Source organism: Ostrea edulis, chromosome 2 (assembly GCF_947568905.1).
Source record: "Ostrea edulis chromosome 2, xbOstEdul1.1, whole genome shotgun sequence".
Classification (NCBI taxonomy): Eukaryota; Metazoa; Mollusca; class Bivalvia; order Ostreida; family Ostreidae; genus Ostrea; species Ostrea edulis.
In genome coordinates, this window is record NC_079165.1 from 98,025,086 (window position 1) to 98,042,071 (window position 16,986).

General features: G+C 37.5%; 1 protein-coding gene across 1 annotated transcript; it reads left to right on the top strand.

The window, feature by feature from the left end:
• The first annotated feature begins 180 nt into the window (after positions 1-180).
• On the top strand, positions 181-9,415 carry LOC125680838 (gamma-aminobutyric acid type B receptor subunit 1-like). Its single transcript, XM_048920617.2, has 17 exons — positions 181-318; positions 481-615; positions 3,001-3,171; positions 3,408-3,509; positions 3,719-3,784; positions 3,874-4,068; positions 5,331-5,464; positions 5,954-6,059; positions 6,134-6,197; positions 7,007-7,084; positions 7,204-7,354; positions 7,448-7,688; positions 7,803-8,007; positions 8,242-8,369; positions 8,479-8,607; positions 8,717-8,845; positions 9,254-9,415. Exons 1-17 carry the CDS (start codon positions 193-195, stop codon positions 9,371-9,373), a joined length of 2,280 nt encoding a protein of 759 aa, XP_048776574.2. The 5' UTR covers positions 181-192; the 3' UTR covers positions 9,374-9,415.
• Positions 9,416-16,986: the final 7,571 nt, after the last annotated feature.

Consider the following 16,986-nt stretch of genomic DNA (forward strand, 5'->3'; position numbering starts at 1 on the left):
AGTCTTTGGCTAAAGACGCATTCTTCATGTCAACTCAACAGAGCTAGCGTTCATCTGAATAAGACCGTATTCATTCAAAAGAAGCAAAATACAGAAACAATGAAATTACTTTTGCTATCAATATTTATTGGGATTGCAGAACCTGACTTTGGAATAAAGTCCAAAAATTTAACCATAGGTATTTTGGTACCGATGACAGGGAGTTGGGCGGGAGGCAAGGCATGCAAGCCAGCTCTAGAGATGGCCCTTGAAAGTGTTAACAGTGACCCCAGAATTCTGCCAGAATACCATCTCAATATGGAGGTCAAAGATAGTCAGGTAAGATATGAATTGACTAGAATTACTCATAATTGAATTCAATTTCGGTGTTTCTGTACCCCCCAAAAAACCCAAACAATATTCTTGCAAAACTATGACGGAAGTCAATTCCTTGAACAATGTATGAAACGTATTCACAATTTAGAATGTGTATACTTGTAGTGCAAGCCTGGAGTTGGTACTAGTTTGTTTTATGACTATCTGTATACTGAGCCTCCAAAGTTGATGGTGCTATCAGGATGTAGTGCAGTGTCCACTTTCATATCACAGGCTGCCAAACTGTGGAACATAATAGTTGTAAGTAGAAGTTAACTACGCAGCAGTTTATCTTTGGGATTATTGGGCTACGTAAAATTCTTGTTCTGTTAGAATATAGAAAATATTGTATACACTCGTTACCCAAATTCAAAAGGGGTGTTTACTGATTTTGAAATTGTAGCACATCCAGGAATATATGGTATGCCAACATATTGGAATTCCCATGGGCAAAAATTGTGCTACTTTATTACCCAACCTGGTTTATAGTCTTATGAGACAGAATGTATTCAAAATCTTCTACATGAAAAAAAATTCTTGTTGTAGTCTTTAACTCAGCATTTAGATACTAGTATAACGACATTTTATCTACCAGCAATGATCATTTTCATTGGGATGTTGATTTCATGTATGCCAGTGAATTCAAAGTAAAAGACACCAAAGTCTTCCATATCTGCTTCACATTTGGATATTTTATTGAATATAGATGTTAACGGCAAACTGACAACTCGACTTTATGACAAACAGGATAACTTCATTTTCTTCATCGTCAGCTTACAATATGTAGGTAAGCTACTGACAAACAAGTTGATGGTACAGGGATTTTAACAGTCTCGATTGAAGTCAGCATTTCGCAAAATTCTATGGTCGTTATAACGATCTAGTTCGTCAATACATCCTCACATTGGGTTAAATGCTGTCTGACGTGTTTCATACCGATTGTTAAACCGTTCTTGGCACACTGATTTTGACTGCAGATAACTCCGTTTACCTGATCAGGATATAGGGCTCACGGCGGGTGTGACTGGTCAACAGGGGATGCTTACTCCTCCTAGGCACCTGATCCCACCTCTGGTGTGTCCAGGGGTCCGTGTTTGCCCAACTATCTATTTTGTATTGCTTGTAGGAGTTATGAGATTGATCACTGTTCGTTATATTCACCTTGCATTACTATTCCAATATGCCTTAATGCCTCTCAACTGATCCGATTCACGAGAGCATGTTCTGCGTATGGTCAATTTTTAAATCAAGGCAACCTCCTGACAAATAAGTTGATGTTACAGGGGTTTCAACAGTCTTGTTTAAAATCAACATTTCGCAAATTCCATTGTCGATTTGCAAATACAAACTGTCATTAGATCGGATTCTGTCTTATGTTTCATATCAATTGAGTGCCGTGGGATCCGGGTTAGAATTGGTCCTTAGTACATCCTTGTTTGTCGTAAAAGGCGACTAAATGTGGCGGTCCTTCGGATGAGACCGTAAAAATTAAGGTCCTGTGTTACAGCAGGTGTTGCACGATATAAAGATCTCTCCCTGTTCAAAGGCCGTAAGTGCTGAGCATAAGCCTAAATTTTGCAGCCCTTCACTGGCAATGAAAAGTGAAGATAACGAACAGTGATCAATCTCATAACTCCTATAAGCAGTACAAATTAGAAAGTTGTGCAAACATGGACCCCTGGATATACCAAAGGTGGGATCAGATGCCTAGAAGGAGTAAGCATCCTCTGTCGACTGGTCACACCCGTCGTGAGCCCTATATCTTGATCAGGTAAACGGAGTTATCCGTAGTCAAAATCAGTGTGCCACGAACGGCCTAACAATCGATATGAAACACGTCAAACAGCATATGACCCAATGATAGGTTGTAATGGCAAACTAGATCGTTATAACAACCATAGAATTTGCGAAATGCTGCCTTTAAACGAGACTGTTGGAACCTCTGTATCATCAACTTGTTTGTCAGTAGCCTGCTTCGATTCAAAAACTGACCATACGCAGAACAAGCTCTTGCGTATCGAATCAGTTGAGAGATATAAACACTATGTGCAGGTGATAATGGAATATTGCTACATAATTATGGTAAGTTGATGACGGAGAAGCTGAAATCATCCCGTTTGTCATAAAGTTTGAGTTGTTAGTTTGCCGTTAATATCTACGTTCAATAAAAATGATCATGTGAGTGAAAGATTCTGGAGAGGGACGTTAAACAATATACAATCAATCATACTAATTGATAGGCCGTTCTTTGCATACTGATTTGAACTACGGATTACTACGTTTACCTGATCAAAATAGAGGGCTCACGGTGAGTGTGACTGGTCAGCAAGGGATGTGTATTCCTCCTAGTACCTGATCCCATCTCTGGTGTGTCTAGAGATCCGTATTCGCTCTACTCGTAATTTTGTATTCTTCATTGGATGTATGAGATTGATCATTGCCTGCTATCTTTTACTTTCATTGTTGACAATTTTAGATTTCAATTTTATCAAAGTACTAATACTATGAAGTTCATACATGCACAGGTGTACTTTTAGACAAATGTTATTTTTATATACAGTTATAATTATTGATAATATGGTTTAAACAAATATTTGAATCACTCGCTTTAACAAAATGTACTATTTTTACACATGAAATGTACAGTTAGGTTATGGATCCAGTTCTCCGTCACTTTCCGACCGACAACGATTTCCCACTTTCTTTAGGACACATCCGTCAGCAAATCTTCACAATCCAACAAGGATAAGATTGTTTCAGAAGTTTGGTTGGACCAAAATAGCTACAATCCGACAAAAAGAGGAGGTGTTTACGTCTGTAAGGATTATAGATGCAATCCTTAGTTTAAGAATATTCTAAATGCTATTTTAAAAATGTAAAACATGAAACGCAAATCGATAGAGTTAATTGAACCAATCATTACTATGAATAGCAATACATTTTCTCTCTCATATGAATACATGTACATGTACTATATTATAAAAAGTAAAGAAGTACATGTAATTGAAGCGAATCGATGCTACCGTTTATCTACTGAATAATTTTATTCAAAGACGGAGGAAGATTTGGAAAAACGAATCAAAGCAGCTGGTATGGAAGTTGTGACGAGACAAGAATTTCTATCTAACCCATCCAAAGCAGTGACTATTCTAAAGGTACGTCTACAATCAAGTTCACCGTCTGGAAGATCCCAGACTACTCTGATGACAATCTTATACTGGATATACTCGTAAAACCATAATAAAAGTTATAACCATAGTTCTGTATAAACATGCATCCTTTCTGACACGGATAATTATCATCATTTACACATTATAAACTAGTAGTAACAGTTTCTTGGAGCAACTTTCCCCTCTTTTTACAGCAACAGGATGCAAGGATTATTGTTGGGATGTTTTACGAAAACATGGCAAGAAAAGTTTTCTGTGAGGTATAAACTATATATTGTATTTCTGGAACAAATGGTTAGGATTTCATGAAAATAACAGTAATGCTTTTACTCTTTGTTTTGAAAGTTAGGCATACAAAAACGAACTTTACGGCAAACGGTATGTATGGTTCCTGGTGGGTTGGTATCCTGACAACTGGTATGAAAAATCTGAACCGGAAGTGAGTTGCAGTTCGGAACAACTAAAGTTGGCGCTGGAAGGACATTTTACTACTGAAGCAGTAATACTTCATCAAGAGAAACTCGTCAAAACTATTTCCGGAATGGTAATTCTCAATACCAAGAACATATGGAAATTAGACAGTGTTCCTTGAATTAGATATAGATTTTAAGAGCTGTCATTACCAACTATCGAATGGATATAATCTGAGTTTAACCCAAGTTGATAAAAATTTTAATGATAAATTTTAGAAACTACAAAATGGATGATCTCTGGAATTAAGACAAGAATATAAAGGTCGAATTATTTCCTGTACCAGTATGATTTTCCAGATTGAAATTTATACTGAATATTAACACCCAAACTCAAAGAGCTTGACACGCTAAGGTCCTGTTTTGCCCAATTTCGACCGTCGCGATGGCTCATGGGTTAGTCCCCGAGGGTCTCTACAGCCCAGTTGCTAAGTACTTCGTTACTAGCTTGAAAATACGGATGTATATTTAATTGCTGTTATAAAATTTAGAAATTCATTTCAAAATTAAGGATTATCTCCCTCATGCATAGCTCTTATCCTTGGACGAATTTGGCTCCACTTTTTTGGCACGCTGTTTTTGGCTATATTTAGCTCTAAAACTTCATAGTTATTTCGGATTTCAAACATTTCGGTTGAGCATCACTTAAGAGACATTATTTGTCGAAATGCGCATCTGGTGCATCAAAATTGGTACCGTATAAGTTTTACATTATAGGAGTTATGAGATTGATCACTGTTCGTTATCTTCACCTTTCATTAGTACTTTATTTTTCTTTAAAAATGCAAGATAATTCGTGTACTATTGTAGTGTACACCTTTTTAAATAAGCTGTACATTCATTATTTGGCAGATTGTCGAGCTCTAAACCCGATTCAAAATTGCTCTAGAAACACACCTGGTATGTTGCTCCTCAATGAAAGATCAAAGATTATAACTTCATGTTGTCACTTCCCAATTCGTTAATTTATTGGCATTTCCTTATTCACAGATGTTCTTTTACTGTGAAAGACATTTCACATTCAGAACTGTTTTGAGGTTATGGAAATGCGATGGAAATGTGTGTAGTCGAACACATGGAACCAATGCTTTTCCAGAAATGAAATTTAAAATGAAATGTTAACATTATAGAAAGAGCAAAGGTATACATATGCCATTTCTAAAAATAGTAGTTTCCCAACAATTTCAAGGCATTCTCACTAACGTCATACTCGTAAAGACAGGGAAAAGTCAAGTAATGGTTTGGTTATATAGTTTCTGGACGTAAAAAAAACAACTTTAAAATACATTGCATTTCTTTTGCAAACTCTTGATAGCTGCTCTGATTCCTATTATAGACATCAGCTGAATTTCAAATGGAACTTAATAAAAGATTGAAAAACAAGACTGATGTCACTGGCTATCCTGAGGCTCCACTGGCGTTTGATGCCATCTGGGCTGTGGCTTTAGCCTTCAATAAGACCGAGGAAAGGTACGTTGCTTCCATATTTCTTCATATTAGTAAGCCCCATGGCAAATTGCGCCTATGTACCGTAGCTGATATTAGCGACACCTTTCGGTCATCTTGAATGACAATAGGTGTGATTTGTTGAAAATTACCGGATACTTGGTTTGAATTGCAACAGTTAAATTATGAGAAGGAATGTATTAAAAAAAGATAAAAACTTCAGTCTTTATGTCTCTTTCATAGATGATATTGCGTTTAAAAAGACAGTATTTGTTAAAGACCACATAAAGTATGGAAAGTATGAAGTATATAGTACATTGCATTGGTTCCAAGATTTCTGAAATTTTTTAATCGTTAAGGTGACGTAATCTGCCATGCATGTGGGAGCGAAAGAGGGACTTGCAAAGATAACTATCCTCTACAACTTTTTTTTTATATATTAGAACTACATGTGTTTGTTTTACCTGCTTCTGTTGGTGTAGATTAATATATTGATATATCTAACTATCATAGGCTGAAAACTGTTCGGTCTAGTCTTCAGAATTTCCAGTATGGTAGGGAAGACTTGTCAGAAGAGATTTATTCCGCCATGAATAGAACTCACTTCCTTGGTGTATCGGTAAGTACATTGTATTTCGTATATTGTGATATTGTTCATTTGATTGAAGAAACTAAATCCAAATTTCTATTCAGGGCAATGTTGCCTTTTCATCCGAGGGAGACCGCATTACATGGACAATGGTGGAACAGATGACGAGTACGTGTATTATTAGTTACGTGGTTTGAAGTTGACCTTATATGGTTTACAGTGGACATTAAATTCTATATGGGGCGAAGGAATATATATAGTCTTCACGTGGTCAATATGTAAACCATTCAAATTTGTGGGAGGTGTCAAATATAAGAATTATATACCCCCTCAAAAGACGAACGATACGAACAATGATACTGTGAAATTTTCGAAATGATCCATCCCTTCCTCAGGACAAACGGGAAAAAAATTACATAAGTAAGATGTGAATAAAAAGGGCTAGCACTAAATCTACAAACATATGCACTGCAAATTACATGTTTATTGTTTTTGGCTCCCTAATCACCAAAGGCGAATTAGGAAAAGTCCTAATCGTCCAATGGGTTGATTCACAATGCGCAAAGAGATAATGGGTGACGTAATTATTCTCAAACGAGGACGAGATAATTTATGATGGTCATCATTGCAAAAATCAACTCGTACTCAGTAAGATTCCTTATTAAGCACCGTGAAAAAGTCTAAAAGAAAAAATACACAAAGTGGACCAACTCATAAAGCAAAGGATTAACAGACTAGAAAGTCAGATAATCACCAGGCATTCCCGCATTGAATGATCATGTCTTGGACAGGAGGATATAGAATCACAAAAACTTAACTCATCAAAGAGTCTCATCGTGGCCAAAGTGAACTGAGGATGGACCAGGTCGTTCCGAAAATTTGGCAATATAAGTGTTCATGTCGTTGCTCATTTCAGTACTATATATATATATATATATATATATATATATATATATATATATATTGTTAATTCATAGATGGGACATATCGTACCGTTGGGTATTATCACCAGATGTCGGACAATCTATCATGGCTTGGTGAGGAAAGATGGACAGGTATGCTAATGAAGTACTTCCAGAGAACAATCTAATTCTCATTAAATTTGCTATAACACTGTACATGTATACTGAAACCAAACAATTGTGTCTTTAGAAATGCATCATCTTTGTTTTAGGGGGACATCCTCCTCCAGACCACACACGTGTTGTGATATCACCTCGGGTTATTCCTCCAAACGTATTTCTGATCTTCAGCATTGTTTCAGCAGTTGGATCTTTGTTTGGAATCTACTGTTGTTTATTTACCTATCTAAACAAACATCGAATGTTAGTTTTATTCAATAGGATGTTTATGGAAAGTACCAGTCGGAAGATTTTGACTATATATCGCCTTATAATTAGGTAGAATATTTCTTATAGGTGCATAGCGGGTTCTCAGCCAGCGATGAACATTCTGGTGATTGTGGGCTGTTTTCTGTCTTTGTTGGCTGTTCCTCTGTTTGGATTGGACCAGAATTACATCTCTCTTGAAACCTTTTCTGCCTTGTGTCCACTGAGAGCTTGGTGTCTTTCGGTCGGATTTTCATTCGGTTACGGAGGCATGTTTGCGAAAATATGGATGGTACACCGTATAAATACAAATGCAAAAGCTTCCGGAAAGGTAAACAGATGATGATGATTTATATGCATGTAGTTTTCGGATTCGATAATTAAGTCTATTATATATTTACTATGTGCGAATCATTGAGAGGATCATAAACTAACTTTTTTGCAGAGAATCAACCCTTCAGAGTTGTATACAGTATTCGTGGCTGTTCAGATTGTAAATATAGGTATTCTGACAACTTGGCAAATCAGAGACCCCTTGTTTCGACAGTTGCGTACCTTTGATCTCGAGGATCCCGCCAATAACGAGGAGGACACGAAACTCCGCCCACAGCTGGAACTTTGTGTTGCGAAACACATGGCAATTTGGATAGGTGATAGGGTTGTTGATACTTTACAAATCTTTTCAGCAAATCATCAGTCCATTTATATCATTACACTGTACGTGCGGACGGTCATTAATGAATAGAGTGATTACAATTAGAAATTAAAGTTTGTCTTCATTCCTTGGCAACATGTCCCACTGCTCATTTTGATGTTCACCACATCTATAGAAGGGAAAACTAATTTCTAACGGTTTATATTGTGAATGATTTGTCACTTCACAGGTATTACCCTTTGTTTCAATGGGATTCTTCTGCTGTTTGGTATATTTCTAACCTTCGAAACACGAAAAGTTAAACTGAAAAATTACAACGACTCTCGATTCGTGGGAATGGCAATCTATAATATCACGGTGAGGCCATGTTCATGCATTTAGATATTGGGTCATGTGCTAATACAGAAATGATTAGTTCCAGTACATTTGATTCTCTCCTTGTCAATCTCTGTTCTGTTTATTGCAGGTGTTTGGTTCCATTACGGCACCCCTATGTCTCATTATCAGTAAGCAGCACGTGGCAAAGTTTGTCTTCATGACAGGTTGCATCCTTCTCTCCTGCTTTCTGTCAATGGGTCTTCTGTTTCTTCCAAAGGTAAAAAAAAAAATATATGCTGTCCAGGTTTCAACACAAAAATTTCCAGGATAAACGTTCACTATTTTGACTATAGATTATTTAGGTTAGGTGTCTTCCCTCTGCACAGATGTTACATGTATTGCGGAATCCAGAATCTGTCCGAGGTGAGAGATTCGGAACTCCAGAGGGAGAGGGTGATATCGTCCATCAGAGACTTATACGTGAGAATGAAGTTTTGAAAAGACGCATACAGATGGTGAGTTACTAGCAAATGAAATTCCAGACTTATTTCTATCGTAAATATACAAACTTTCAGTTTTATGGTAGAAAAAAGCATTACAAAATTCGAAATATTCGCAATATGATATAAAAAAAAAAAATGATACAATGATTTGCTTTCAACGAGGATAATTTTAGTCTTTCAACTAAATCTAGAGATCAAATTGGTAAATTATTTATTGTACGTGTTTGTAGAATATTATTTATCATTGTGGATTATCATACATGTGTGTAGTGTATTATTTATATTATATACATGTGTATAGTAATTTATTCATTATACATGTGTGCAGTGTATTATTTATCTTATATACATGTGTATAATATGTTATTTCATACATGTGTGTAGTGTATTATTTGATGAGACTCTTTTTAAAATTTACAGATGGAGGACAGATTGGCAGTGTTGAATAAACAACTGATAAGTAAATCTTATAAAAGAGTGTATTTATCAGCTGGCCATCAGGAGTGTGGTGCACATGATAAAAGCAGTCAACTGACATAATTCGGCTTGTATAATGAATACATGTAAAATAAACAAATTGACGTTATAATGTATTCTCTTTTGATCGTTATCTTTCTATCGAGATCGAGAGACCATTGTATCAATTTTCCTTTTTCTTTTAATTAAGGTCTTCCGACTTCAACGGAAGACCTTCTTGTTATTCTTCCGTCTCTTTTTCTCCATTATTATTTTTCTCTCTTATTTTCTGTTTGGTTGTTTGTTTTACTTCCCGTCGAGAATTGTTCACTCATATTGAGACGCCACCAGGTGTAGGTGAATTACCACAATTTTAGACCTATGCTTAACGCTCAGGGCCGTAGCAGTGAGGGTTCTTTAACTTGCGAACGCCTGACGGGGCTCAAGTTCACGACCCAATCGGAATATCACTCGAATGATGTTTCGATTGGCTCAAGACCTTCCGGTAGAGAATCGAACGCTTTACCACTGAGCTATTGTGACCGCTAATGTGTTTCTTGGTGTATTTGCAAAAATTTGTATGTACATGTATATCCATTGAAGACTTGACCTACGTGTACTCTGTGACACTGAAACTTCCCTGCACTAGCTATATGGTACTTCTTCGATATGGGCTATCTACATGTATATATGATGTTCACTCTCTATATTGTTATTTAACAGTGTTAAAGCCACGAGTTACAAATCTTAACTATAGCAGTGTAGTGACTTGTTCAATTAACACAAGTTCGTTTTTAGAAACGCTTTTGACCATATTTTCAATTGGGGTCAATTACTATTATTGGGAGATTTACTGAACAGTATGCCGCGCCACCATAATGCTCACCATTTTTTGTAACCATGAAAATATTGACTTCAGTAACTGAGTAACAAGACCTAAAGGCGGAAGGCGGTTGTTGATCACTTTATATAGCCTGTGGCTGAAGAAAATCCGACAGAAAGTTCTTAGTCCTCCGGGTCCACATTCAAAAGTATTGAGAGGTCAAAGAAAATAATAAACTGAAATCTACATCAAAACCAAGTTGAAATATATCGTTCCTTCAGCTGAAAAACTACCTGATGTTTCAAACAACTGACACTGTAAAAAAAAAAAAAAAAAAAAGGCTAGAATTTTTAACAAGAACGTTAAATCCAGTCTCGCTACATGTATGCCTTGTCTAAAAGATATGGAGGGCAACTGATACTAGTGTTAATTACTTACTTAGGCCTGTCGTTCCGTGAGGAACATAGGCCATCGTCGACAGTCCTCCAACGAACACGATTCTAGGCTGCTTTTGCTGTGTCGTGCCAGATCATGTCCTGTACCTTTAATTCTGCTTCCGGGTCACGCCTTCAGATGTTTCTTGGACGTCCCCTCTTTCTGTTGCGCTGCGGGTTCCAGGTCAGGGCCTGGCGTGTGGTGTTGGATGGTGGCTTCCTCAGGGTATGTCCAATTCAGCCCCACTTCCTCCGTCTGATTTGCATGTCTAATGGTTCCTGCTCTGCTCTCTTCCATAGTTTTTCATTTGTGATCTTTTCAGGCCATCGGATGTTGAAGATGCGCCTGAGACAGGTGTTGTAAAATGTCTGGATCTTCTGCAGGGTTGTTTTTGGTTGTTCTCTATGTCTTTGCTCCATACAGTAAGATGGACTTTTAAAACATTGGAGTTGAGGATCCACAGTTTGGTAGTAATGCAGATGTTCTTTGAGGTCCAGATGTTCTTTAGCATGGTAAACGCAGCTTTTGCCTTGCTGATTCTTGACTTGATGTCACGGTCACGGTCTGTGCCACCATATGTCCACCACACTCCTCAGGTAGATGAAAGACTCAACTTCTCTGATGGGCTCACCACCTACTGTGACTGGTAATACGCAACTTCTGAGATATCAACTCTTCTGTGATAGAGGTACATTCAGTGTTCTGTTGAACGCTTGGGTAGGTACAAGATGTATACATATACTATAGACTAGCTATGTAAATACGGATAAAAGTAATGAAAGTGTATATTTTGTTCATATCAGCCGTTGGTATACATTAAACTGACCATATGGAGAATACATGTAATATTTGATTGAATTAAGCCATTAAATTAAATATGAAATTATTTTTATTTCCTCTTCTCCATAAGCGATATTTTAATCAAAGAAAAATGGTGATTATCGATTTTTGTTTGAGCTATTTTATTATTAGATACTAATAAACTTACTAATATTGTGTATCCCTGCAGTTTGGGCAATATATGAAGGCAGCGATAAGCATTTGTACCCACCGCGTGTGGACGATATTATGTTTGCGTCTCACTGTGCGTAAGAGTTCCACAAAGGGAAATAACTATTGGGCAACTCGGAAATTGTGTATTGGACAGTGGTGTTGATCTTCATCAATTCTGCTTTTCTTCAAGTTGATATTGAGTCCCGTTCCTGCTGATTGTTTTTGCAATGTGAGTTGTTTTGTCCTGTATTTGACTGTGGTTGTGCAAAAGGAGAGCCAGATCATCGGCAAGGTAGAGATCGTCATGAGTGTCCACTGTATACCATTGTTCCTGCCTGATGTGGTAGTCCTCATGATCCAGTCAATAACCAAGAGGAAGAGGAATGATGACAGCCAACATCCTTGTCGAACTCCTGTCTTGACCTCAAAACTCTCGGAGATGTTTTAAAATGCTTTAGTCTTATAAATATATTAATCTGGTCCAGTAAGAATTACTCTAAAGCATCTACAGCGGCTTTCAATTTTTTTGGAGATATCACAAAGGTGGGATTGTGTGGTGGAAATCGGAGATACTGTGTGATGCCTTGAAGTGTTCTTGCCTCCAATCACTTGGTTGCGTTTTTAAGTCGCACGATATTCTTGCAACACTCCGGCGCGATTAAATATCAGTTGCATAGCCACAAAAGAGCAGTAGTTAGGTCCTGATGTGTCTGTATGAAAATACGATTACACAAATCGTGTAAACTTGTATGGTACTAAGATGTCAGTCGTAAAATAGCAGCACCAGGTTACTGGCGGTGTCATGGACGCCGCTCAGAAGCTGGACTCGATAGTTTAATGAATTAAAAAGCAAAACAAAAACCTGCTTACTTAATGCACTGGGACACATCAACCAAATAGTATATAATCTCAAAATGTGCATTTTTAGTTATAAAATAAATAAAGTAAAAAAAAAAATAATAAATGGTATGAAACATAATTATTTTTGTATTTTGCAGGGGGAAATATGCAAGTTTATTTTTACGTAAATTTTCTTGAATGAAATGGATGGTTATTGGATGTCAGAAATTAATATCGATAAACTTGGAAATACATGTATTTCTTGAAATTGGAATATTAAACATGTTTTGATAATTATGTGTAATATAGCAATTTCATAGACCCGGCTGATAAGTACAGGTAGTTAGACTGTTTAAAACGGACAATATATACAAATGGACCATTCAGGTGTGAAAATCAAGCTTAAAAGTTTTAGCCATATCAATTTCAATTAAGTGGTAATGCAATTCGTACACAAATTGTTTAGTATACACATCGGGGTTTGCCTATGGCATCTTCTACCTCCAGTCATCTTCACTATGGTGATCGATTTGATATAATGGCAATAACACCTCGACGAGGCATACAGTGGACCCAACTACCACAAAAGTAGAGGTACTGATGTGAGACAGGATTCAGGATTATGAAACATCTTAAGCTTAAGTATAAATGTGAATTAACCTAGTCGGGTTATGTAATATATTCTTGCGCAGAGTTTACGGTGCGGATCTAAGTAGTCTGGTTTTAATTAGATTGGCCATGAAATGGTTGATAAGTCTATATTTCCAAAATAAAATTGTATTTAATATTGCTTCATCAACCTACTGTGTAAGGGTGGGAAGAGGAGCAGACATTACATCTGACCACCAACTGAAGCTGAAGAAGAACTGGATGAAACCAACTGTAAAGAGGCAGAAGTACTACTGAAAGACCCGACGACCAGACAGGATTTCAAGCTGTCCCTTATCACCAAATATCAAGTGCTACAAAAACTGCTCGAGGAAGAGGCTAAGGTGGAGACCTACTGGCAAAACGTGAATGAGACATTTACACCAACCTCTCAGAAAGTAATGGGCCCCAAGACACATAAACAGAAGGAATGGATATCGGCAGACGCATTGCGCAAGATACATGGGCGAAAACAGAAGAAGACAACAGTAAACAACAGCCAAACAAGGGCAGCAAAGGCCAGAGCAGAAGAAGACTTCACAAAAGCCAACAGAGAAGTGAAGATTAGCGCAAAAGCAGACAAGCAGACGTATGTGATATCCTGACAGAAGAAGCAGAGGAAGCAGCAGCCAGTAACAACATGAAGCAGCTGTACGACACATACCACCAAGAAACTGTCCGAAAGTACTTCAGACCAGAGCGACCAATCAAGGACAAAGAAGGAAACACTGTCAAAGAAAGAAAGCAACAGCCGAACAGATTGGCTAAACACTTTGAAGAGCTCCTAAACAGACCCGTCCCCCGATATTCCCCTGACATCGATCCAGCCGACAAAGACCTGGACATCAATTGTGGGTAACCAACGCGATAGGAGATCAGGAAAGCCATCAAGCTATTGAGGAACGGTAAGGCTGCAGGAACAGACAACATCCCTGCAGAAGCTCCCAGAGCAGACCTGGAAACATCTATAGCGATGTTCAACCCTCTTTTCATGAAGATATGGGAAGAAGAAGAGATACCAGCAGAATGGAAAGAAGGCTACTTAATCAAGGTACATGTACCCAAGAAGAGAGACCTCAGCAATTGTGTAAACTACAGAGGAATAACGCTTCTGTCGGTGCTAGGAAAGGTCTTTAACAGGATCCTTCTATAAAGAATGAGATGCGAAGTTGACCGCCTCCTCCGAGACCAGCAGGTCGGCTTCCGCTAGAAGAAGTCATGCGTCGATCAGATTGCAACATTGCGTATCTTCGTTGTGTATGCGCAGTCTTTAGAGTGGAATTCATGGCTGTACATCAACTTCATCGACTATAAGAAGGCGTTTAAAAGCGTTGACCTCGAAAAACCCCTGGAAACTGCTTCGCCATTATGGAGTACCAACTAAACTGGTCACCTTGATCAAGAACTCCTACGAAGGAATAACTTGCCGAGTGATCCATGGTGAACAGATCACAGACAGTTTCGGTGTGAGGACTTGAGTCAGACAAGGTTGCATTCTGTCACCTTTTCTCTTCCTGGTGATCGACTGGACCATGAAGACATCAACAGCACACAGAAAAAATGAAATCCAATGAACACTATAGAATCATTTTGATGACTAATTGGAAGTTGCTGACGACTTAACCCTGCTTTCCCACAGTCACCAACAGATGCAGGACAAGAGAACATACCTGGAAGTTACATCTTCACAAGTTGGACTCAGGATCTACGAGGGAAAGACCAAGATCCTCAAAATCAACACGAAATGTGAGGACCCAGTCATACTGCATGGAAGCTAGCTGGAAGAAGTGGAGACCTTCATATACCTAGGCAACACCACTGACAAGCAACATCAGATCAAGGCGAGGGCAACATATATTTGCAGCTGCAGAACATCTGGAGCTCCGAGGTGGTGTCGACTTGCACAAAGATGAGGCTGTTCAACTCCATTGTCAAGTCAGTGCTACTGTATGGAGCGGAGATATGGAGGACAACAAAGACCACCGCCAGAAAAGTGCAGACTTTCATCAACAGCTGTCTGAGAAGATTCCCGCATATCCACAGGCTTGACACCATCCGCAACTCAGACCTGTAGCAGCGTACCAATCAACTGTCAACCAAAGACTAGATCTGGCGCAAAAAAATGGGAATTGATTGGACACACCCTGAGGAAACCAGTCAATAACGTCACCAGACGGGCGCTCTCGTGGAATCCCCAGGGAAAACGGAAAAGAGGACGATCAAGAAACACCTGGCGACGCGATCTTGAGTCAGACAGCAAGAATAGGGTACACCTGGAAACAGTTAGAGAGGGCAGCCCATGACCGACTCTGGTGGACTGTTGTCGACGGCCTATGCTTCGAGAGGAGCAATGGGCATAAGCCTGGGCAAGTAAACTATACTGTCTGAAAATCAAGAGTTTCAATTTAAATGTAATGAACATCTTATAGGTGATTGAAATTTTGACTTAAATTGCCTGAATTGGTTACATGATCCAGGGGCGTGGTATCGGACAGACCTGTGCATTAAGGAAGTAAACAGATTCACATACATGGGAAGTATTGTAGATAAAAGGGAAGGAACAGAAGGCAAAATATCAAAAATAGAAAGACACACATGTATTTTCCAAAATAAGACCAATCTGGAAAAACAGGAACATCAGTCTAATTAAAATTAGCCCCTACATTTTATCATTTGTTATGGCATAATTTTAATTAGATTGCAGAAACATGAGATTACGGATTAGAAACATATATCTTGTTACACGGTATTGAGATGAATTGAAATATAAATAAAAGATAATAAAGTAAAGTAAAGTAAATTTTATTTAAAGTCGGCACTATATACATTCAACATATCAAACACAAGCTCTATAGAGCTTTTTAACCGACTAATCATATATATGTATATCAAGGACAAAGACACATAGCATGCATGTACACATATACACAGACATATCACAGATTAACAAAAGAATACAAAATAAAAGAAAACATTTCATGCAAGAATATATACAGATACGAAAGCATAAGATTATAAGAGGAAGAAATAAAATACTACAAGCAAGAGTATATGTTTATAAAAATCATCATTAAAAAACAAACTAATTAGCTATATTTGTTGCTAATATTGCGAAAAGTGTAAGCTGTTTCAAGTAGAAAGCTGGATAAATAGTAAAAGAATTTTGAAAATAATTTAAATATAATTAAAATCAATAATGGTAGTAAATTAATCGTATAAATATCTAAAAATGTAAAACAAAACCTTACATATATATAATATATAAACGTAAAATACCGGCTACCGATATGCAAAGTCATCGCGACATGGGCTGATTTTTTTTAATATCGGCACTTTCGTACTAGATTCATTCAATTTTTATTATCGTGATTACTCCCCCTTTAAGGGGCCTGTCCCTTCATCAGAACAAACTTGAAATCTCTTTACCCAAGGACGCTTTGTGCCATGTTTGGTTGAAATTGGCCTAGCAGTTCTGGAGAGAAAGTTGAAAATGTAAAAAAGTTTACTGACAGACAGACGGAGAGATGGACACCGGACAAAACGTGATCAGAAATACTCACTTGAGCTTGCAGCTCAGCTGAGCTAAAAAGGGAGAAGCTCTCTAGTTCTACGTGTTTGCATTAGTAGTATAAATATATCTATATTCTCAATAAAATAATCTACATCTAGGCTGGCTGATTTGTTGCTCAAATATCGAGTTAGCTCGAACATGTTGTCAAACCATTGTGGTATATTAAAACAATAAAATCTAAATTTATTAATGACAATGGAAAATAAGTATTTTTGTTGAATATAAGAAAATATATCGTCATTTGTTTGCAGCTGGAAATAAACATTTCCTTGTCATCTTCACGACGAATAAAATTGTTATGTAATACATGTAGTTATCATAAAATGATATATTCAATTTTGCGGATTTTGCTAATTCATAATCGTTATAATTAAATTTTGGAAAGAA